The sequence below is a fragment of the Rana temporaria genome, chromosome 9 (genome assembly GCF_905171775.1).
Source record: "Rana temporaria chromosome 9, aRanTem1.1, whole genome shotgun sequence".
NCBI lineage: Eukaryota > Metazoa > Chordata > Amphibia > Anura > Ranidae > Rana > Rana temporaria.
The window spans coordinates 10,965,833-10,991,013 of NC_053497.1; the positions used below are offsets into that span (position 1 = coordinate 10,965,833).

Here is a 25,181-nt window from a genome sequence, read left to right on the forward strand (position 1 = left end):
AAAGCCTTACATAAACAACGTAAAAAAATCCGCCAGGCGCACGTACGTTTCTGAATCGGCGTATCTTGCTCATTTGCATATTCTACGCCAAAATCAACGGAAGCGCCACCTAGCGGCCAGCGTAAATATGCAACTAAGATACGACGGCGTAAGAGACTTACGTCAGTCGTATCTTAGCAAAATTCCGGCGTATCTTGTTTTCTGAATACAGAAAAAAGATACGCCGGAGCATCCTAGAAGTTATCAACAAATACGCCGACGTAACTTCTTACTGAATCCGGCCCAATATATATTTTTTTTTCTAACACCCTAGAGCAGTGGTCTCCAAATTGCGGCCCGGGGGGCCAAATGTGGCCCTTTGCCTGCCTTTATCTGGCCCTTGGGGCACTATTCCACCAACTCACATCAGCGATGGAGCACGAGTCACGCAAGACCCCTTCGTCAGGCATGTCACATGCCTGACGAAGGGGTCCTGCGTGACTCCGAAACACTGCACTCTCCTTGTGTTGTGAGTCACAACTTGTAATCATGCAATAAATTATCCGTTTGGACGCTATTCACGCCGTTCCATGGTGTGCTGGCAAATATCTTCATTGTGACTTAAACCAGTATCCAGCTGTTTGTTGCCGCAGCACCCAAATTTGAGAGCTCATCCAGGAAAGTGTGCGATGGGAATATGAAGTATGAGTACTGAGGCCGGGCGCTGTGATGTTTTTTCCAAAAAGTTATGTACAGCAACTGCGTCTAAAAAAAAAAAAAATGTTTTTAATAAAAACAAAGGTCTTGTTAAAAAAAATGTCATTAGCATGTTTAACCACTTAAGGACCCCTTCACGCCGATATACGTCGGCAGAATGCCATGGCTGGGCACATCCACGTACATGTACGTTGCCTTTTAAGCCCAGCCGTGGGGTCGCACGCGCGCGCCGCCGGCGCGTGCACGCGACCCGGTCCGAAGCTCCGTGACCGTGGCCGCGGGACCCGATCGCCGCCGGTGCCCTGCGATCGCTCCCCGGAGCTGAAGAACGAGGAGAGGTGTGTGTAAACACAGCTTCCCCATTCTTCACTGTGGCGCTGACATCGATCGTGTGTTCCCTGTTATAGGGAAACACGATCAATGACGTCACACGTACAGCCCCGCCCCCCTACAGTTAGAAACACAGATGAGGTCACACTTAACCCCTTCAGCGCCCCCTAGTGGTTAACTCCCAAACTGCAATTGTCATTTTCACAGTAATCAGTGTATTTTTATAGAATTTTTTGCTGTAAAAATGACAATGGTCCCAAAAATGTGTCAAAATTGTCCGATGTGTCCGCCATAATGTCGCGGTCACGAAAAAAATCGCTGATCGCCGCCATTAGTAGTAAAAAAATATTTTTTTATAAAAATGCAATAAAACTATCTCATATTTTGTAAATGCTCTAACTTTTGCGCAAACCAATCGATAAACGCTTATTGCGGTTTTTTTTTACCAAAAATAGGTAGAAGAATACGTATTGGCATAAACTGAGGAAAAAAAATGTTTTTTTTATATATTTTTGGGGGTATTTATTATAGCAAAAAGTAAAAAATATAGATTTTTTTTCAAAATTGTCATTCTATTTTTGTTTATAGCGCAAAAAATAAAAACCGCAGAGGTGATCAAATACCACCAAAAGAAAGCTCTATTTGTGGGAAAAAAAGGACGCCAATTTTGTTTGGGAGCCACGCCGCACGACCGCGCAATTGTCAGTTAAATCGACGCAGTGCCGAATCGCAAAAACTGCCCAGGTCCTTTACCTGCATAAAGGTCCGGGTCTTAAGTGGTTAAGAAGGGATGTAGAGATGGACCATAGAAGGCAAAATATAAGCAGATTAAACTTTATTATAGATTCAAAATAAGTTTCACATAGGAAAAATTTTTATGCAGCAGGGATATAATTTTATTAGTCGATCCTTTTCCTTTACATCTCATCTGAGGACACGTCTCGCCCCTGAAAGTCCTTCAATCGCCCCTCTAGGAGGGTGACCGTCTGCTTGAGGCTTTGCTGATCAGAACTGTATTCTCGAAGTAGACGAGCGAAACGGGTGTGTAACAGGTCCACATTGGATTCCAGAAGCTCCAATTTTTCTTCTGGAGATTTACCCGTCATCACATTTGTCTCCTTGGTCTCATCAAGCAGGCCTTCCTTGGTCAGTATTTCTCTTCCTCTCTCTTCCAAGATCTTCTTGGCATCTGGATACTCTACCAAAGCTTCCATCAGGTCGCCCTTGGAAAGGCAGAAAAGGTCCGAGTACCCGAGGCTCCGAATACTGGCAGTCCTTCGATTTCCCATCTTACTCCCTTCGATATTGAGGATACTAATCTCACCAAAACAACTCCCTGAAGTGAGAACGGCGTACTGAGTTATTCCATCCTCCGCGACCACAGCGAGCTTCCCCTCCTTGATTATGTACATCTCTTTGCCGATGTCCCCTTTACGGCAAATGTAATCGCCGGGGCTGAAAACTTGAGGACAGAGCTTCAGGACCAACTCAACCAAGAGACCGGCTTCGCAGTTCTGGAAGATCCGAACCTGGGACATAAACATAGGGCGTAAGTCAGAGATGCTAACGAATCAGAAACTTAAACATATGGGGCCAGATTCAGAACGGAGATACGACGGCGTATCTCCGGATACGCCGTCGTATCTCTGAGTGTGCGGGGTCGTATCTATGCGCCTGATTCATAGAATCAGTTACGCATAGATTTCCCTAAGATCCGACCGGCGTAAGTGTCTTACACCGTCGTATCTTAGGCTGCATATTTACGCTGGCCGCTAGGTGGCGCTTCCGTATAGTTACGCAAGGAATATGCTAATTAGGTATTTACGCCGATTCAGAAACGTACGTCCGGCCGGCGAATTTTTTTACGTCGTTTACGTTAGGCTTTTTTCGGCGTATAGTTACCCCTGCTAAATGAGGCGTAGCTAATGTTAAGTATGGACGTCGTTCCCACGCCGAGTTTTGAAAATTTTACGTCGTTTGCGTAAGTCGTTCGCGAATAGGGCTGGACGTCATTTACGTTCACGTCGAAACCGATACGTAATTGCGGCGTACTTTGGAGCAATGCACACTGGGAAATTCCACAGACGGCGCATGCGCCGTTCGTGAAAAACGTCAAATACGTGGGGTCACAGTTAATTTGCATAAAACATGCCCACATCAAACGCATTTGAATTAGGCGGGCTCACGCCGCCACACATACGTTACGCCGTCGTAACTAAGGGCGCAAGTTGTTTCTGCATACGGAACTTGCGCCCTAAGTTACGGCAGCGTAACGTATCACAGATACGTTACGCCCGCCCATAGATAGAGCATTCTATCTGAATCCGGCCCCCAGATTTTATTTCATAGTTACATCGGTCCAGCTTGGACTATTGTATGTACAGGGCCGTGCAAAAGTATTCACCCCCTTGGCTTTTTACCTATTTTGTTACATTACAGCCTTTAGTTCAATGTATTTTTAATCTGAATTATATGTGATGGATCAGAACACAATAGTGTAAGTTGGTGAAGTAAAATTAGAAAAATATACCGTATATACTCAATGTAACGGTATGGCCCGTGGGACCCAGAGGCTCTTGAAGGATGCTGGGTACTCCTGGTTCAGCTTCACCAATGACTCTTGGGTCTAGGGTCATCATATGTCCACTAGGGGCATAGGATGACTGAGAAATTATATCTTGAATTACATGAGATGGGACAGTAAGGATAATTCACAATGTATTGCAGGATATCTTGAAATATTACAGGTGGTTAATTCTGAACCCAACAGGTCAATAATAGTGTGATTCATTCAATGGTGGGACACATACTGTTAAGATGTTAATTGATGTTAATCACCTCCAGCTACCTGGCTGTAGTGATGAAAGCTTGCTGTGATTGCATTCTATTGTCTATCGTGTTAATTAAGTCTGGCTCCTAAGATATTTCATTGTGCTATGCTAATTGACACTGTATTGTGTGAAAGTCTATTGATGATAATATGTGATGTGAATTAGCACAATCTAAAGGTCAGATGTCCGACTTATGTTTACTAAAGGAATGTGGATTGTATAGAAGGTGAGAAAAGCTTATCACGGAGTCACAATGTCTGGGTAAATGATAGTAATTATCTCATGTAGATTCGGTGCCAGAAAGTCTGACTAAAAATGTGTATTGAGTTCCTTGTGTAATTTTGTGGGTGGAGTTGATTCATTGTTCACTTGGTTACTGACTGTATAAAAAGAGTCTCCGTTTGTCATTAAAATCTATTCGTTTGGAACCAGAGAACAGAGCTGTGTGTCTCGTTTTCTGGGGGAAATCCAATGGGTCCTGTCTGCTGGATTGTGGAGTGTCGGAAGCTGTCTTGGGTTGGTGGAATGGAAGATCGTAACGGCGCTAACCCCTGACCGTTACACTCGTTTTCAGCCCTTTTTTTAGGGTTGAAAATACCCCCCTCGGCTTATACTTGAGTCAGTGTACCTTGTACCTTGCGAGCGTCCATTGTTTACAAGTCGCGGCTTCCCCCTGGTCCCTTTTGTGATAGGAATTTCCCAGCAGACACTGTGTTCCGCCAATCACGGACGTCTTTTCATCCTCGGACAAGAGAATGTCCATGATTGGTGGAACACTGAACACAGTGTCTGCTGGGAAAACAAGTCTGAGGATGAGAAGACGTCCATGATAGGCTGCTGGGAAATGCCTATACGGAACAGGACCAGGAGGAGACCACGACTTTTGAACAATGAATGGACGCCCGCAGCCTGTAAAAATTTCAGGTACACTGACTCGGGCACAGGGAGGCTGCAATGGGCACTATTCTGAATCGGCTACAAAGGCTATGAATGTATTTTTCAGTAGCACATGGAGCTCATTGCCCTGAAGAGATTATCCATCCCAAATCACCTTTCCAGATAGCTTACTCAGTCACAACTCACATGAAAGAAGATCTGGCGATGTTTATTCGTCGTATGATCCGTAGAATGCAAGTTACAACAGGTAAAAGAACGATTCTTACATGCAGGTAGAAGAAACATACAGGTCACATGAAGTACAGCATTGAAATGACTGATACAGAAAAGAGGGGGAGGAGACTGAGCAGCATGCAAACTAAGGAATGCCACAAGAGTCAAACTAGATAGGGATAAAAGAGACAGTACATAATAAAAATAATATCATGTAACATGACACTCCCCGCCTGAAATCTTTAGATTTCAAAGTCTATTACATATATAAAGATAAGTCCAACTTGAACCTGTAGGGGAAGAAACGTTAAAGGTAAAACTGGTGTGTAAACCATAGATACGAGATACCCGCAAACACAAGAAGGTACGCAGTAAATGAACAATGAAACATGACGTCCAAAAAACAGATGGCTTGAGCCCTGCAGTCTATCGTTTGTAATCGTGGGACTTCAACAGTAGCACAGTCAATAGTGATATTGATATTCTCCCCGCCATAGCGGGTATAGCCGGTACTCCTGCCTAAGTCACTCATTATGACTTCAGCTATTTCCACTGCTAGCACAGCTGCACAAAGTTCAAGTCTGGGTATGGTATGTGCGGGTTTTGGTGTTAGCTTTGTCTTGCCTAGAACAAAGTTGCAGTGTATGTCTCCATTAACTCCTGAGGTCTTCAAATAGGCCACTGCAGCTATAGCTTCAACTGATGCATCAGAGAAAATATGGATTTCCCTCTGGACAGCGGCTGAGATGGAGACTGGGGCATAGCAACGTGGAATTTGGAGCTGTTCTAAGGTCTTCAGAGAACCTCTCCATTTCTCCCATCTTTGTTGTTTCTCAATAGGTAACGGAGTGTCCCAATCTATGTTATCGGTAGTAAGCTGTCTTAATAACATCTTACCTTGGATGGTGACTGGGGCTATAAATCCCAGTGGGTCGTAGATGCTGTTCACTACGGACAAGACTCCTCTCTTGGTGAAGGGTTTGTCACAGGTTGACACCTGGAAGGTGAATGTGTCTGCCTTGATGTTCCACAGCAGACCTAGACTTCTCTGTATAGGGGGTGTGTCTGACCCAAGGTCAAGGTCTTTCACACTGGCGGCATAGTCCTCAGGGTGAAATGCATTCATTAGCTCTTGGCTGTTAGATATAATTTTGTGAAGTCTCAAGTTTGCTACAGCTAGCATCTCCTTTGTTCTGGTAAGAAGATTAATTGCTTCTTTAGCAGTAGGAAAGGATTTGAGCCCGTCATCTACGTAAAAGTTCCTTTCAACAAATTGACGAGCATCGGATCCATACTCAGCTTCTCCAAGCTGAGCTGTCTTTTTTAGTCCATAGATTGCTACAGCTGGGGAAGGGCTGTTCCCAAAGACATGTACCCTCATTCGGTAATCAATTACCTCTTTGTTGATGTCGTTGTCCTTGTGCCATAGAAACCTGAGGTAATTCCTGTTATCTTCCTTGACGATGAAGCAGTGGAACATTTGTTGAATGTCGGCCATCACCGCTACAGGTTCTTGACGAAAGCGAATTAGGACTCCAATGAGGTTGTTGTTCAAGTTGGGCCCTGTGAGGAGCATGTCGTTAAGTGAGAAGCCTTCATGTTGGGCACTGGAGTCAAAGACAACTCTGATTTGGTCTGGCTTTCGTGGGTGATACACACCGAAGGAAGGGAGGTACCAGCATTCTTCTCCTTCTTTCAATGGGGGTGCGGGTTCGGCATGACCCCCGTCAAAGATATTCTGTATGAAGTCCACAAAATGTCTTTCCATCTCTGGCTTCCTGCTTAAGGTACGCTTTAAGGAGGAGAATCTTTTGACTGCTTGATGTAGATTGTTTGGTAGCTTCTCTCTCGGGAGGCGAAAGGGTAGGGGTGCTACCCAGCTATTGGAATCTTCCTGAAAGAACTCATTGTCCATTACTTTAAGGAATTCTTTGTCTTCTGCCGAAGGAGCCAACTTGTCGTCTTCACTGCTTACGTTGAAAACTGTAGAACCAAAGCTGTCATCGTAGGTGCGGGAAAGGTTTGTGTTGCAATGTCGCAACTTGCAGCTAGTTACCTTCTCCTTTACCCAGTAGTGATGTGGGCATGGCTCAAAGTGAGTATTACGACCATTTGGCAATACATTTGTCTTGAATGAAGAAATGTTAGTAGGCCTTTTCATTTTGCCTATACAGACGTTGCCTATGATGACCCAGCCTAAGTCCAGGTACTGGGCGAATGGGGCCTCTGGAGGTCCGCTGACCTGCCTGTGTACCTTGTGGATCCTTAGAATATCTCTTCCCAGCAGAAGAAGGATTTTAGCATCTTTGTCAAGTGGTGGGATTTCACTGGCTATTGACCTTAGATGAGGGTGGTAGAAGGCAACTTCTGGTGTAGGTATTTCTTCTTTGTTGGCTGGTATCTGGTTACACTCTACAAGTGTAGGTAAGGGTAATTGTAGGTTATTTTCTAGGGAGGACACAATAAATCCATGAGCCCTTCTTCCAAAAACCTCTGTAGTTCCACTACAAGTGCCTAATGTGTAAGGGTGAACCTCTCCTTTTGTGCAAAATAGATCGAACAGTTCGGATCGTGCAAGCGATCGATTGCTTTGATCGTCTAAGATAGCATACACCCTTAAAGTCTTTTCTGGCTGATCCTTGTGATGAATATTCACTAGGCATATTTTAGCGCAAGATTTGTCACAGTGGTCTTCCCCACAGACTTCAGTGCACGAAGAAAATACCATGGTGGAATTAGGTACGTGATCTGTACTCTTCCCGCTGTGGTTCTGCCCAGGAGGAAGGTCTGCATGTTGTGAAGGATTGGACTCAAGGGGATGGAGTGCTTGCACATGGTCCTCGGAACCGCACTCTATGCACTTGATAGGAGTTTTACATTCCTTGGCAAAGTGATCGGTGGAAGCACAGCATCTATAACATACCCCAAAAGTCTTTAGGAGTTCCTTTCGTTCTTGTAGGGGCTTCTTTCTGAAACCGATACATTTTTTGAGGGGATGAGGCTTCTTGTGGATGGGACATAATCGGTTTGGGTTTTCGATCTTGCCACTCTTGTTTGGGGCGGGAGTGGGAATAATGTCTGTCTTCCTAACGGACACGGGACCTCTGCGGTTCCTGTAGCTAGTATGTAGGTTGTCACCTTTAGGTGAGGGAGTATTGAACTCGCTGAATGCAAAACTAGGATCGTTCTTGGTGTCAGCAATGTTCCTGACGAAATTGCAGAAGTAGGAGAACGGGGGAAAGGAAACCTTGTTTTCCCGTTTGTATGATGACCCAACTTGGATCCACTTTTCTTGTAGGCCATGCGGAAGCTTGCAAACGATAGGGTTAACTCCTCGAGCAGTGTCCAGGTAACTGAGGCCAGGTAGCTTAGGGTCAGTTTTGGCAAGCTGGACTTCGAGAAGAAGGTCGCTGAGTCTCTGGAACTCTATATTGTCCTTACCAGATATCCTTGGGAAATTTTCCAATCGTTTGAGCAATGCATTCTCTATGGCTTCAGGACTACCGTAAGTCTGTTCTAGACGCTCCCATGCTGCGGTGAGACCTGCAGTTGGATTGTCGATGTAAACTGACCTGAGGCTCTTGACACGTTCTGTTGACTGTGGGCCAAGCAACCCGATCAGCAGATCCAGCTCACGATCGGCAGTAAAACCGATACCGCCTAATGTAGTTTTGAAAGCGGCTTTCCAGCTTCTATAATTTTCAGGATGGTCGTCGAAGTTTACTAGGCCTGACTTGGCGAGCTCATGTCGAAGTAAGTACTTTACTACCTCTGTTGCCTCTGACTTTACATAGGAGGTTGCTGGTTGATTGTTGTGGATAGCATTGTTTATGGTATCGTTGCAAAGAGACGTGGGAAGATATGGTGCAGCAAGGGCATTCAGCTGAATTGTTGGGTGAAGGTCTGGAACAGTACTGTTAGCAGGAGGCTGGCGACTTGCTTGCGGATTAGTGTGCCGTTTTGTGACATATGCGGGATCAGCATGACAGTCGGGAGCTGCACTGGGGTGGGTTTGCATGTAGGAAGTGGCTGGAACAGCTTTTACCTGATGATGTGGTGAAGTCCTTGCGTTGCCGTGAAACGTGGAGGTAATTGAGTGTTCACTGCTGTGGTTTAGAACATAGTTCTTAGTGCGTTCAAAAGGATCTTCTACATCTGCCTTGACGCTGACCCTTTCGCTAGCATCTTCATCTGCACCGATAGCTTGTTCCAAAACCTTTAGTTTTGCTGCAGCTGCCTCGTAGTTGCTCTGTTCCTTTAAAGCTTCAATTGCTGCCCTTTGACGTGCCGTTTGAGCTTCTATTGCTGCCTTTTGATGCGCTGCCTCGGTTTCCATTACTGCCTTTTGATGCGCTGCCTCGGTTTCCATTTCTGCTCTCTTTTTTGCATATGCGGCCCGTACCTTGATAGCCTCTGCTTCGGCGCGGGCATTTATTAGCTGTTCACTAAGCGTTGAGTGCCTTGAACTTCGGGATCTAGAGGAACCTTTAGAACGTCTGGTGGATACAGATTTGTGAGATACAGTGTCCCGTGGCAGCATTAATTTTGCTTCTGCCTTTGCTTTAGTTCGCTGGATAAAGCTTTCTCTTTCCTCATTAAGAAGCTGGGCATTGTTAAGTTGCTCTAAGGACTCCTCAGTGTTGATGCTTTGCAGAATAGTTTTATATTTCTTGCTTGTAGTCTGGTACAGTTCGTATGAAGCAGAGAGATGCTTTATGGCGCCCTCTAGTTGCAGTACCTCATGGCTGGGACATGAAATCACATCAATGTGGGTGAGGATTTTATCCCAAATCTGCTTTAAACTGGTTGCTAGTTCAGTTCTCATGGATTCATAGTTCTCTTTAACCTTCCAAGTGGGTTTCACAGAGCGTTTGGTCAATGCAGTGGACTCTGGGTCCTCATCCTGGCTTTCTCTGTGTGAAGCATGCTGTGGTGTTTCATCACACACTGAGCCCTTTCCACTCATGATGGCCTGCAGTACACAGGCTTGACTGTAGCAGTGAAGAGTGTCTGTATACTGTGAGGAGCTGTAACGAGCTGTGCTGGGGTTGTATGCAGAATTCTCATGCAATACACACAGTTACACTTCACTATGATCTGTCCTGTGACGCAGTTATCTCTGTGCAGGCTGCTGGATACGTTCTTTTACTATTCTGAATCGGCTGCTAAGGCTATGAATGTGGTTTTCAGTAGCACATGGAGCTCATTGCCCTGAAGAGATTATCCATCCCAAATCACCTTTCCAGATAGCTTACTCAGTCACAACTCACATGAAAGAAGATCTGGCGATGTTTATTCGTCGTATGATCCGTAGAATGCAAGTTACAACAGGTAAAAGAACGATTCTTACATGCAGGTAGAAGAAACATACAGGTCACATGAAGTACAGCATTGAAATGACTGATACAGAAAAGAGGGGGAGGAGACTGAGCAGCATGCAAACTAAGGAATGCCACAAGAGTCAAACTAGATAGGGATAAAAGAGACAGTACATAATAAAAATAATATCATGTAACATGACAGGCACAGTTAGGTGGCAATGGGCACAGTGGCAATGGGCACAGTGGCAATGGGCACAGTGAGGTTGGGCACAGTGAGGTGGCAATTGGCACAATGAGGTTGGGCACAGTGAGGTTGTAATGGACATAGTGAGGTTGGGCACAGTGAGACTGCAATGGGCACAGTGAAGCGTGCAAATGGGCATTGTTGACCCTCTTTTCCGCTTACAGTAGCTGCTGCATTCTCACCCTAGGCTTACACTCGAGTCAATAAGTTTTCCCATTTTTTGTGGTAAAATTAGGTACCTCGGCTTATACTCGGGTCGGCTTATACTCGGGTCGGCTTATACTCGAGTACATACGGTATACATAAAACTATTTATCAGAAATAAAAAAATGGATAATTGGCATGTGCGTATGTATTCACCCCCTTTGTTATGAAGCCCATAAAAAGCTCTGGTGCCACCAATTACCTTCAGAAGTCACATAATTAGTGAAATGGTGTCCACCTGTGTGCAATCTAAGTGGCACATGATCTGTCATTACATAGACACACCTTTCTGAAAGGCCCCAGAGGCTGCAACACCTAAGCAAGAGGCACCACTAACCAAACACTGCCATGAAGACCAAGGAACTCACCAAAAGAGTAAAGCCCCGTACACACGATCGGACCTTTGTCCGACCAAAATCACATTGTAATTCTGACGGAATTCCATCAGAGTAAAATAGAACGTGTTCTCTATCTAAACTCCGATGGAGTTCATCTGAATTTTCCGATGGGGCATACACACCGTCGGAATTTCCGATGGAAAAAGTCCGTTTGTCTTTTTCCATCGGAAATTCCGACCGTGTTTACGGGGCTTAAGGCACAATGTTGTTGAGAAGTACAAGTCAGGGTTAGGTTATAAAAAAATATCCAAATCTTTTATTATCCCTAGGAACCCCATTAAATCTATCACAACTAAATGGAAAGAACATGGCACAACAGCAAACCTGCCAAGAGACGGCCGCACACCAAAACTCACAGACCGGGCAAGGAGGGCATTAATCAGAGAGGCCTAAGGTAACCCTGGAGGAGCTGCAGAGTTCCACAGCAGAGACTGGAGTATCTGTACATAGGGGGACAATAAGCCGTACGCTCCATAGAGTTAGGTTTTATGGCAGAGTGGTCAGAAGAAAGACATTACTTTCAGCAAAAAAACAAAATGGCGCATTTTGAGTTTGTGAAAAGGCATGTGGGAGACTCCCAAAATGTAAGGAGGAAGGTGCTCTGGTCTGATGAGACGAAAATTGAACTTTTTGGCCATCAAAGAAAACGCTATGTCTGGTGCAAACCCAACACATCACGTCGACCAAAGGACACCATCCCCACCGTGAAACATGGTGGTGGCAGCATCATGCTGTGGGGATGTTTTTCAGCAGTCGGGACTGAGAGACTGGTCAGGGTTGAGGGAAAGATGGATGGTGCTAAATACAGGGATATTCTTCCTGTGTGTGATTTGAGGCGAGGATGAAGGTTCCATCAGGACAATGACCCCAAACACACTGCTAAAGCAACACTTGAGGGGTTTAAGTGGAAACGTGTAAATGTGTTGGAATGGCCTAGTCAAAGCCCAGACCTCAATCCAATAGAAAATCTGTGGTCACAAGATTGCTGTTCACAAGAGCAAACCATCCAACTTGAAGGAGCTGGAGCAGTTTTGCCAGGAGGAGGAATGGGGCAAAAATCCCAGTGGTGAGATGTGGCAAGATCATAGAGACTTATCCAAAGAGACTTGGAGCTGTGATAGCCGCAAAAGGCGGCTCTACAAAGTATTGACTTTAGGGGGGTGAATAGTTATGCACATTGGACTAGATTCAGCAACGATTTACGCCAGGGTATCAATAGATACGCCGCGTAAATTCAAAGCTGCGCCGGCATATCTTCTTTCTGTATTCAGAAAGCTAGATACGCCGACATTAGCCTAAGATACGACTGGCATAAGTCTCTTACGCCGTCGTATCTTAGGGTGCATTCTCACGCTGGCCGCTAGGTGGCGCTTCCGTCGTTTCGGTGTAGAGTATGCAAATTACCTATTTACGCCGATTCACAAATGTACGTGCGCCCGGCGGTAGTTTTTTACGTCGTTTGCGTAAGGCTTTTTCGGCGTAACATTGCTCCTGCTATTAGGTGGCGCAGCCAATGTTAAGTATGGACGTCGTTCCAGCTTCGAAATTTGAATTTTTTGCATCGTTTGCGTAAGTCGTTCGCGAATAGGGCTGGACGTAATTTACGTTCACGTCGAAACCAATGACGTCCTTGCGACGTCATTTGAAGCAATGCACACTGGGATATGTACACGGACGGCGCATGCGCCGTTTGTAAAACACGTTAATCATGTCAGGTCATCACATATTAGCATAAAACACGCCCCCCTTCCACATTTGAATTACGAGGGCTTACGCCGGCCCCATTTATGCTACGCCACCGCAACTTACGGAGCAAGTGCTTTGTGAATACTGCATTTGCACCTGTAAGTTGCGGCGGCGTAGCGTAAATACGATACGCTGTGCCGCCGTAAGAAGGGGCGCAGCTACCTGAATCTAGCCCATTGACTTTTTCTGTTATTTTGTCCTATTTTGTTGTTTGCTTCACAATAAAAAATAAAAAAACATCTTCAAAGTTGTGGGCGTGTTCTGCAAAAGAAATGATGCAAATCCTCAAACAATCCGTGTTACTTCCAGGGTTGTGAGGCAACAAAACACGAAAAATGTCAAGGGGGCAGTGTTGCCAACCGTCCGTATTTTTACGGACAGTTCGTAAAAACGGGCACTTTTTTCCCCCCGTTCGTAAATGTTCGTGGTTGTGGGAATGTGCCAGTAAAAATAGCCGAGATCGGTTCGGCTTGGAACTGCGCATGGAGATTGAAGGCAGGGGGTGATGGTGGCTGCGGTGGCACCGCAGAGGGGGGTGGAGGCAGGGGGAGATTGGAGGCAAGGGGTGTTAGTGGCAGGGGGTGATTGGAGGCACTGCAGAGGGGGATGGAGGCAGGGGGAGATTGTGGCACCGCAGAGGGGGGTGAAGGCAGGGGGTGTTGGTGGCAGAGGGGGGATGAAGGCAGGGGTGATTGGAGGCAGAGGGCCTGGGGGAGATTGGAGGCAGGGGGTGATTGGAGGCACGGGGAGATTGTGGCACCGCAGAGGGGGGTGAAGGGAGGGGGAGATTGGAGGCAAGGGGTGTTAGTGGCAGGGGGAGATTGTGGCACCGCAGAGGGGGGTGAAGGCAGGGGGTGTTGGTGGCAGAGGGGGGATGAAGGCAGGGGTGATTGGAGGCAGAGGGCCTGGGGGAGATTGGAGGCAGGGGGTGATTGGAGGCACGGGGAGATTGTGGCACCGCAGAGGGGGGTGAAGGGAGGGGGTGTTGGTGGCAGAGGGGGATGAAGGCAGGGAGTGATCGGAGGCAGAGGGGGATGAAGGCAGGGGGGTGATCGGAGGCAGAGGGGGATGTGACTAAATAATTTGCCCTTATTATATCGAAAATAACAAAAATATGTTTTTTTACCTTAATATCTACCTTAAATCACATTGCTATTTGCCCAGCGTATTTGTTTGTAGCCTAAATACTGAAATTTGCACCTAAAAATGTATTTTAGTAACTTTTGTGAAACGCCAGTAAAAACGTGGCTGTGCCAGTAAATTTCGGGTGTCGTGCCAGTAAATTTCAATCTGGTAGGTTGGCAACACTGCAAGGGGGGTGAATACTTTTGCAAGGCACTGTATGCATGTTACATACCTGTGGGATCCCTGTGGAAGTTGGAAATCATTGTAGTATTTGCAGCTACTAGAGTGATTGCCGAGATGCCTGGCACAAAAGCTCCCATCACTTAAAGGTCTTTTCAAAAAAGTTTATTGGTTACCCAACGAGTCTCAGGACAAAAGCCCCCCACTTCTGGGTTTAAGCAGCAGAGGTTATTAGCGTCAGAACGGAATGCACTAAAGCAGTGGTCTCCAAACTGTGGCCCGGGGGCCAGATGTGGCTCATTGCTTACATTCATTAGGCCCTTGGGACACTATTCCTCCCACTATTCCTTCTACACCAACAATGGGGTATAATGCCTGTCACTCATACCAATGCTAGGGTACTATTCCTCCCACAGACCCCATCAATGGGGCACTATTCTTCCCACTGACACCAATGATGGGACACTATTCCTCCCACTGACACCAATGATGGGACACTATTCCTCCCACTGACACCAACTGCAGGGCCCTATTCTTCCTACTGACACCAATGATGGTCACTATTTCTTCCCCTGGTACCAACAATGAGGCACTATTCCTCCCACTGACACCAATAATGGGACACTATTCCTCCCACTGACACCAACTGCAGGGCCCTATTCTTCCTACTGACACCAATGATGGTCACTATTTCTTCCCCTGGTACCAACAATGAGGCACTATTCCTCCCACTGACACCAATAATGGGACACTATTCCTTCCACTGACACCAATAATGGGACACTATTCTTCCCACTGACACCAATGATGGGACACTATTTCTCCCACTGACACCAATGATGGGACACTATTCCTCCCACTGACACCAATAATGGGACACTATTCTTCCCACTGACACCAATAATTGGACACTATTCCTTCCCCTGAAGGAGACCCCTGCACTAGAGGACCTGTGTTAAGGCTTGATAGCATCATGCTGCGTACACACGACCGTTTTTTGGTGATGTGAAAAATTACATTTATTTTTAATGTCATTAAAAACGATCGTGTGTGGGCTCCAGAGCATTTTTCGTGACGTTAAAAATGGCCATTAAAAATTTAGAACCTGTCGTTTTTAACGTCGCGAAAAATGGTCGTGTGTAGGCTTTAACGACGTGAAAAAAACGCGCATGCTCAGAAGCAAGTTATGAGACGGGAGCGCTCGTTCTGGTAAAACTACCATTCGTAATGGAGTAAGCACATTCATCACGCTGTAACAGACTGAAAAGCGCGAATCGTCTTTTACTAACACGGAATCAGCAAAAGCAGCCCCAAAGGGTGGCGTCATCCGCATGGAACTTCCCCTTTATAGTGCCGTCGTACGTGTTGTACGTCACCGCGCTTTGCTACAGCATTTTTTTTTCACGATCGTGTGTAGGCAAGGCAGGCTTAACAATAAACGGGTTGAAAAAAAAAGTAGTTTTTTTCTAGACCATTAAAAATGGTCGTGTGTACACGGCATAAGAATCAGTGGCGGCTGGTGCTCAAAATTTTTGGGGGGGCGCAAACGGAAAAAAAAATTGCAGCCTCACTGTGCCCATCAAATGCAGCCACTGTGCCATCAATTGTCACCACTGTGCCATGCCATCAAACGCAGCCACTGTGCCATCAATTTTCACCACTGTTCCATGCCATCAAACGTAGCCACTGTGCTATCAATTCGCACCACTGTGCCATGCCATCAAACGCAGTCACTGTGCCATGCCATCAAACGCAGCCACTGTGCCATGCCATCAAACGCAGCCACTGTGCCATGCCATTAAATGCAGCCACTGTGCCATCAATTGTCACCACTGTGCCATGCCATCAAACGCAGCCACTGTGCCATGCCGTCAAACACAGCCACTGTGCCATCAATTGTCGCCACTGTGCCCTTTAATTGTCACCACTGTGCCCTTTAATTGTCGCCACTGTGCCCATTGTCGTCACTGTGCCCTTTAATTGTCGCCACTGTGCCCATTCATACCGCTGTGCCAATTGTCGCCACTGTGCCCATTGATGTCACTGTGCCCTTCGTCGCCACTGTGCCCTGTAAAAAGCCTTTCCCCCCCCCGCCAGGCACTTACCTTTACTGGAGTCAGCCATCCACGTCCCTCGATGTCTTCTCCCACCCTCGATGACGCTTCAGCCAATCAGGTTACCAGTAGTCGGAACCGGTCAACCTGATTGGCTGAGACGCCTGTCAGTCTTATCCAAGGAACGCACCCCCGTACGTTACCTGGATAAGCTTCCGGATACTGAGGGCTGTACTCGGAAAGCCTATCAGAGCCGCTGGCTCTGATAGGCACTTCCGTACAGCCAACCAGCTGCCGTTATTCAGGTGACCGGCGCTCAAGGTCCGGCCATCTGAATAGACCAGCGGCAGCAATAACATCGATTCATGCAATGCAAGAATCTATGTTATTAGACTCTGTGGCGGTGCGAGAGACAGAGGGGGCGGCGCTCCAGCGCCCCCTATGGACGAACCGCCACTGATAAGAATGGCTGGCTGCATTTCTCCTGAAACAAGTTGCCCAATAAAAGTATCAATATCAAATATTCTCAAAAACATATAAAAGTATTTGCGGTATCCTGGAAATTGAAAATTAGAAAACATATACAGTGGAACCTCCGATTGCGAGTAACGCGGTAACGAGCGTTTTGCAATACAAGCACTGTATTTTTAAAAATCCTAACTCGGGTTCGCGAGTGTTGTCTCACAAAATAAGAAGGATTCAGGCCAAAGCGCTGTGCAGTACCACATTTGGCCTGAGGTGGGGGGGCACTGGAGACGAGTAGAGCCGATCGGCGCCGTTCGGAAATGCACGGAAAGGCCAGAGGACAGCTCGGCTGATCTCGGCAAACCTTGGGAACTGAGTCTTTCTGAGGTTTGCCGAGGTCAATTGAGGTGTCCTCGGGCCTTTCCGGCCATTTCCGAGGCTCACCGGCGCCCCCCACCTCTGGCCGCATGCGGTATTGCATACCATTGAAGTCAATGCGGAACTAATTATTTCCGTCTCCATTGACTTCAATGGTGAAACTTGCTTTGATATGAGAGTACTTTGGATTACGAGCATTCTCCTGGAACGAATTATGCTTGTAATCCGAGGTTCCACTGTATATTTGATTTGAAAGAAATGGACCCACCTTTTTTAAAGTTTCCAGATGAACATTTATGGCAATTTCGGCTCTCAGCTTGTCAGGGAGATTCTTCAACACCTCCTTTTCATCCACTGTCTTCTCCACCGTCCATAGGTAGTCAAACCATCGGATGACCCGGACCTCCAAATCCTTACTTACTTTTCTAAACTGCATGTAATGCTTGACGGCGTCTACCTTAGCCTGGAACTCCGTCCTCGTGGCATTCATGTTTGAGATCATGGAGCCCACATTACCAACGATGGTGGCGAAGATCAGAACCCCAACCAAAAAGTCAAAAATGACAAAAACATACTCGATATCGATTTCGGGGGGAGGGGTGTCCCCGATGGTGGTGAGAGTCAAAGTGGACCAGTACAGGCAGTAGGCATATTCACGAGTCAGGTAACCGTATTCGGGATCGGTAATATTCGGGTAGACCCATGAATCTGTTCCAAGGCCAATGCCCTTAGATATAGCGTAATAAACGCAGCCATTCAAATGGATAATAAGTATGATGTATAACACTAGGGTAAAGATTCTAAAGATATTGGGGTAACTGGTCCGAGTCTCCGTCTGGCTGAAGCATTCGAACATGCGCGGGATGTGCAGAAGTCTGTTGAAGCGCAGCTCCGGGTGATGGACTCCGAGTGCCAAGTAACCGAGATCGGTTGGAAGGATCGAAAAAACGTCCAGTTTAAACTGCAAGGTTCGGACGTAGTTGTCATTCAGCATTTTTGTATCTCGGACCAACATTCCCTGCTCCAAAAATCCTTAAAAAAAAAAAGGATAGAAGAGAAAAAGGTATATAGTCAATCTGAATTTCAGATGCTTACAAGGTTATAATGTTAATGCCGCGTACACACGATCGGAATTTCTGACAAGAAAACCGTGGATTTTTTTTTTTCCGATGGAATGTTGGCTCAAACTTGTGTTGCATACACACGGTCCAACCAAACGTTCACACTACGACGAGCCAAGAAAAATTTAAGTTCCATGGGCCAGATCCACATAGAATTGGACAGGCGCAGCGTATCAGAGATACGCTACGCCGCCGTATCTTACCTGGCTTTAAGTCGAATCCAGGAAGATTTTGCGCCGAAAGTTACGGCGGCGCAGTGTATCTCTCGGCGCGTAATTCAAATCGGCGGGTAGGGGGGCGTGATTAATTTAAATGAAGCGCGTTCCCGCGCCGATTGAACTGCGCATGCTCCGTTTCTAAATTTCCCACCGTGCCTTGTGCGAAATGACGTCGCAACGACGTCATTTTTTTTAACTTAGACGTGAGTTACGTCCATCCCTATTCACGGACGACTGAGGCCCCGTACACACGACCGAACATGTCCGCTGAAACTGGTCCGCTGAAACTGGTCCGCTGACATGTTCGGTCGTCTGTATGGCCGACCAGACAATTTTCCGGCGGATCGGACAGGTTTCCAGCGGACAAATGTTTCTTAGCATCCAAGAAACATGTCCGCTGGAAGCCTGTCCGTCGGACATGTTCGGTCGTCTGTACAGACTCACCGGACAGGTCCGATCGGCTGCCATCCCTCGCATGCGTCGAAGTGATTTGACGCATGCGTGGAAGCATTGAACTTCCAGGGCCGCGCACGTCACCGCGTATCGTGTACGCACGGATTTCTGTTTGATGGTGTGTACAACCACCAGACAGAAATCTCCGGGCGGACATGTCCGCTGAAAACGGTCCGGCGGACCGTTTTCAGCGGACAGTCCGTCTGTGTGTATGAGACCTTACGCAAAAAAAAATAAAAAATTCAAATTTCGACGCGGGAACGACGGCCATACTTAACATGGCCAGTCTATCTATACGCCACAAAATACCAGCTTTAACTATGCGCCGGAAAAAGCCGACTAGAGACGACGTAAGAGAATGCGACGGCCACGCGTACGTTCGTGGATCGTCGGAAAAAGCTCATTTGCATACCCGACGCGGAAAACGACGCAAACTCCACCCAGCGGACGCCGAAGTATTGCATCTACGATCCGAAGGCGTATGAAGTCGGATCGAACACAGAAGCCGTCGTATCTTGGTTTGAGGATTCAAACTAAAGATACGACGTGGGAAATTTGAAAGTACGCCGGCGTATCAGTATATACGCCGGCGTACTCTCTCTCTGGATCTGGCCCAATGATTCCGAGCATGCGTAAGATTTTTGCGCTTCCGAATTGCATAACAGGCGATCGGAATTTCCGACAAGAACTCTTTTTGTCGGGAAAATTTTAGAACCAGCTCTCAAATTTTTGCTGACAGAAAATGTCCGATGGGGCCTACACACGGTCCGAATTTCTGACCAAAAGCTCACATCAAACTTTTCTTGTCCGGAAATTTTGATCGTGCGTACGCGGCATTAGCGTTAGGAAATAAAATCTGACATAGGTTTAAAGCGGAGTTCCACCTAAAAATGGAACTTCCGCTTAATCCACTCCTTGCCCCCTTACATGCCACATTTGGCATGTAATTTTTTTTTGGGGGGGGGGGAGTGGGGGGGGGGGGTCAGGAGGAGTGGGACTTCCTGTCCCACTTCCTCCTTCCGCCGAAGGGGCTGGTAAGACGAATAGCTTAATCGCCTTATTGCAGCCCCTCCCTGTAGGCGTGCGCCTGTCCAATCGCGCATGCGCAGTGGGTGCCCGGCCGTGAAGCCGAAAGCTGTCACTGCCGGGTGCCCACACTAGGAATGTCACTGAGATGCCGATGCGCGTGCCTGGCGGTCGCGATGACCGCCAGGTACAATCAGGCACTTACGCTGAAAATTTGCGGCGGTGTAACGTAAACGGGATACGTTATGCCGCCGCAGTTCTACGAGAATCTGGCCCCATAATTTTTGCGCAAACCAATCACTATGGGCCAGATTCACAGAGATTTACGTTACTCCGCGGCGGCGTAACGTATCCCATTTACGTTACACCGCCGCAGGTTTACAGCGTAAGTGCCTGATTCACAAAGCTCTTACCTGTAAACTTGCGGCGGTGTAACGTAAATGCGATCGGCGCAAGCCCGCCTAATTCAAATGGGGCGGGCACCATTTAAATTAGGAGCGTTCCCACGCCGAACGTTCTGCACATGCTCCGTGTTTAAATTTCCCGACGTGCTTTGCGCGAAATTACGGCGCGTTTACGCTGTAAACCTGCGGCGGTGTAACGTAAATGGGATACGTTACGCCGCCGCAGGTAGGGGGCGTGTTGTAAGGTAATGAATTTACGATTCATTACCATACATGTAAATGAAGCGCCGATCGTACGGCGCATTCCCGCGCATGCTCAGTATTACGTCGCAAATACTCCTTGCTTTCGACGTGAACGTAACCTACGCCCAGCCCCATTCTGAATCGGCTTACGCAAAAGACGTAAACGACGTGAAATTCGACGGCTGTCCCGACGTCCATACTTTTTGGTGGTTTATCTTTACGCCTGAAAAACGCCTTACGTAAACGGCGTAGCTTACTGCGTTCGTGAATAGGCACATCTTGTTAATTTACATATTCTCGGCGTAAATCGACGTACACGCCCCAAGCGGCCAGCGTAAATATGCAGCTAAGATACGACGGCGTAGAAGACTTACGCCGGTCGTATCTTAGCAACAGATAAGCGTATCTCAGATTGAGAATACGCTTATAGATACGACGTCGCCGCATTCAGACTTACGAATGCTCTACTGATACGCCGTCGTAAATCTTTGTGAATCTAGCCCATTGTGGGGTTTTTTTTCAAAATTTTCGAATTTTTTTTGTTTATAGCACAAAAAATAAAAACCGCAGAGGTGATCAAATACCACCAAAAGAAAGCTCTATTTGTGGGGAAAAAAGGACGCCAATTTTAATTGGGAGCCACGTCGCGCAATTTTCATTCAAAGCGTGACAGTGCCGAAAGCTGAAATTTGAGTACTATGCAAAGTTTAAGGGCACTGTGCAATCTGGGAAGCACCGTGGGAGGTTAGGTGATCTGCAATCCCATTAGGAGGAAGGTCTCAACCCGGCAGTAGACCACCAGCCTGCGTAGCTTGAGTGGAGAAAAGATGACCCACACTTTGGTCGTTGCTCTTAAAAAATATATGGATTTATTGTCAAGCCACAGTAGACAAACGCAAATAGGAAAGGTTGACGCGTTTCAGCCTATAAGGCCTTAGTCATAACCACATAGCTTGAGTACAGTGGGGTAGATTCAGAAAGCAATTACGCCTGCGTATCCATAGATACGCAGCGTAATTGCTAAGTAGCGCCGGCGTATCTACTTTCTGTATTCAGAAAGCTCGATACGCCGACTGTAGCCTAAGATACCACTGGCATAAGGCTCTTATGCCGTCGTATCTTAGGGTGCATTCTGACGCTGGCCGCTAGGTGGCGCAACCGTAGTTGTCAGCGTAGAGTATGCAAATTGCATACTCACATCGATTCACAAACGTACGCGCGGCCGGCGCTCGTTTTTTACGTCGTTTGCGTACGTCGTTTTCGCCGTAAGGCTGCTCCTGCTATTAGGAGGCGCAGCCAATGGTAAGTATGGACGTCGTTCCCGCGTTGCGATTTTCAAATTTTGCGTCGTTTGCGTAACTCGTTTGTGAATGGCGCTGGACGCCATTTACGTTCACGTCGAAGCCAATGACGTCCTTGCGACGTCATTTACCGCAATGCACGTCGGGAAATTTTCTCGACGGAGCATGCGCAGTACGTTCGGCGCGGGAACGCGCCTAATTTAAATGATCCACGCCCCCTACGGGATCATTTAAATTACACGCGCTTACGCCGGCCTCTTTTACGATACGCCGCCGCAAATTACGGAGCAAATGCTTCGTGAATGAAGCGTAGCTCCAGTAATTTACGGAGACGTAGCGTAAAAACGATACGCTGCGCCGCCGTATCAGTGCGCGCCCCTACCTGAATCTGGGCCATTGTTTTTTTATATACACAGAGGGCCAGATTCAGGTAGAATCGCGGCGGCGTAACGTATCGTAGATACGTTACACCGCCGCAATTTTTCATCGCAAGTGCCTGATTCACCAAGCACTTGCGTGAAAAATTACGCCGGCGGCCTCCGGCGTAAGCCCACGTAATTTAAAGGGGCGTGTGCCATTTAAATTAGGCGCGCTCCCGCGCCGGACCTACTGCGCATGCTCCGTTTCGAAATTCCCGCCGTGCTTTGCGCGAACTGACGTCATTTTTTAGATCGGCGACGTGCGTAGCGTACTTCCGTATTCCCGGACGTCTTACGCAAACGACGTGAAATTTTAAAATTCGACGCGGGAACGACGGCCATACTTAATACAGCACATACGTGTGCTGTGTAAAGTTAAGGCACCAAAAACGACGACTAACTTTGCGACGGGAAACTAGACTAGCAGCGACGTAGCGAACGCGAAAATCCGTCGTGGATCGCCGTAACTCCTAATTTGCATACCCGACGCTGGTTTACGACGCGAACTCCCCACAGCGGCGGCCGCGGTACTGCATCCTAAGATCCGACAGTGTAAAACAATTACACCTGTCGGATCTTAGGGCTATCTATGCGTAACTGGTTCTATGAATCAGCCGCATAGATACTCTGAGGCCCCGTACACACGACCGAATCTATCCGCTGAAACTGGTCCGCCGGACCAGTTTCAGCGGACAGATCCGGTCGTGTGTAGGCCCGAGCGGACAATTGTCCGGCGGATCGGCCAGTTTCCAGCGGATCAAAATTTCTTAGCATGCTAAGAAACATGTCCGCTGGAAGCCTTTCCGTCGGACATGTTCGGTCGTCTGTACAGACTCACCGGACAGGTCCGATCGGCCGCCATCCCTCGCATGCGTCGAAGTGATTTGACGCATGCGTGGAAGCATTGAACTTCCAGGGCCGCTCACGTCACCGTGTATCGTGTACGCGCAGGATTTCTGTTTGATGGTGTGTACAACCACCAGACAGAAATCTCCGGGCGGACATGTCCGCTGAAAACGGTCCAGCCGTGTGTACGAGGCCTTACGCAAAAAAAAAAAAAAATTTAAATGTCGACGCGGGAACGACGGCCATACTTAACATGGCCAGTCTATCTATACGCCGCAAAATACCAGCTTAAACTATACGCCGGAAAAAGCCAACTAGAGACGACGTAAGAGAATGCGACGGCCGCGCGTACGTTCGTGGATCGTCGGAAAAAGCTCATTTGCATACCCGACGCGGGAAAACGACGCGAACTCCACCCAGCGGACGCCGAAGTATTGCATCTACGATCCGAAGGCGTACGAAGACGTACGCCTGTCGGATCTAACCCAGATGCCGTCGTATCTTGGTTTGAGGATTCAAACTAAAGATACGACGTGGGATATTTGAAAGTACGCCGGCGTATCAGTAGATATGCCGGCGTACTCTCTCTGTGGATCTGGCCCATTGTTTTTTATATACACAGAGTTACAGAGAGAATTAATTGACGGCTAACACAGTACAATACTCAGCTTCTGCTAGATATACCAGAAAAGGTTCACATTATTCTGATAAGCTTATTTATTAGTAGCTGTCTAAACTCACCTGTACGGAATCGGATTACGATGTCCATGATGTATATGATGTCACATATATAGTCCAAGGTAAGCCATACTATAATATAACTGGTTTGAAGGTCATCAAAGCAGGCCCTGCCAAAGAGCAAGAAAGAACTATTATTCGGAGAACAGAAAAGGGCTGTATGTAAAATTAGGTGCATTTTATAAAAAATAACTTGTAGGAGGTCAAAACGGCATCTTTAGAGATAACACAGGAAGTGTGAATTTGTGTGTCAGTGTTAAGCCTCGTACACGCGATCGCACTTCCATCGGACAAATCCGTGGACAAGTCCGTGAACTGGTATGCATGTACACAGCAGAACATTTTCAGCCAACATACACAAACGTAGTGATGCACTAGAAGTACGGTACTACGTGCTTTTTAAGCTCTTTAGCGCCACCCTTTGGGCAACTTTTGCTAATCTTGTCTAAGGCCTCGTACACACGACCGAATATGTCTGCTGGAACTGGTCCGCAGCGGACATGTTCGGTCGTCTGTACGTCCGACCGGCGGATCGGACAGGTTTCCAGCGGACAAATGTTTCTTAGCATGCTAAGAAACATGTCCGCTGGAAGCCTGTCCGTCGGACATGTTCGGTCGTCTGTACGTCTTACCGGACATGTCCGCTTGGCCGAAAGCCCTCGCATGCGTCAAAGTGATTCGACGCATGCGTGGAAGCATTGACCTTCCAGGGTCGCGCACGTCGCCGTGTCATCGTCGCGGCCACGTCACCGCGTATCCTGTACGCGGGGATTTTGGTTTGATGGTGTGTACAACCATCAGACCAAAATCCGGCAGCGGACATGTCCTATGAAAACGGTCCGGCGGACCGTTTTCATCGGACAGTCCGTCCGTCTGTACGAGGCCTAAGGCCTAAGGCCTCGTACACACGACCGAACATGTCCGCTGAAACTGGTCTGCGGACCAGTTTCCGCGGACATGTTCGGTCGTCTGTACGGCCGACCGGACCGTTTTCCAGCGGACATTTGTCCACCCGACCGTTTTCCGGCGGACAAAAATTTCTTAGCATGCTAAGAAACTTGTCCGCTGGAACGATGTCCGCCGGACATGTCCGATGGTCAGTATGACCGATCGGACATGTCCGCTGGCCCGAGAACCCGCGCATGACGTCGAAGTGATTCGACGCATGCGTGGAAGCATTTAACTTCCGGGTTCACGCACGTCGCCGCGTCATCGTCGCCTTCACGTCGTCGTCACGTCACCGCGTATTCTGTCTGCGCGGATTTTGGTTTGATGGTGTGTACAACCATCAGACCAAAATCTCCGAGCGGACATGTCCGATGAAAACGGT

The 25,181-nt window shown here is 47.5% G+C and overlaps 1 protein-coding gene across 2 annotated transcripts in view; it reads right to left on the reverse strand.

Annotated features, from left to right (window-relative positions):
• Positions 1 to 1,844: 1,844 nt before the first annotated feature.
• Positions 1,845 to 25,181, reverse strand: part of LOC120913080 (cyclic nucleotide-gated olfactory channel-like) — a 49,062-nt gene continuing 25,725 nt past the window's right edge. For both annotated transcript variants that reach the window (XM_040322774.1, XM_040322773.1), the window contains exons 6-8: positions 23,855 to 23,961; positions 17,351 to 18,114; positions 1,845 to 2,555 (exon numbers count right to left, since the gene is read on the reverse strand). In XM_040322774.1, coding sequence (XP_040178708.1) covers positions 1,944 to 2,555; positions 17,351 to 18,114; positions 23,855 to 23,961 — 1,483 coding nt within the window. In that variant the 3' untranslated portion in view covers positions 1,845 to 1,943. The remainder of the gene's footprint in view (positions 2,556 to 17,350; positions 18,115 to 23,854; positions 23,962 to 25,181) is intronic.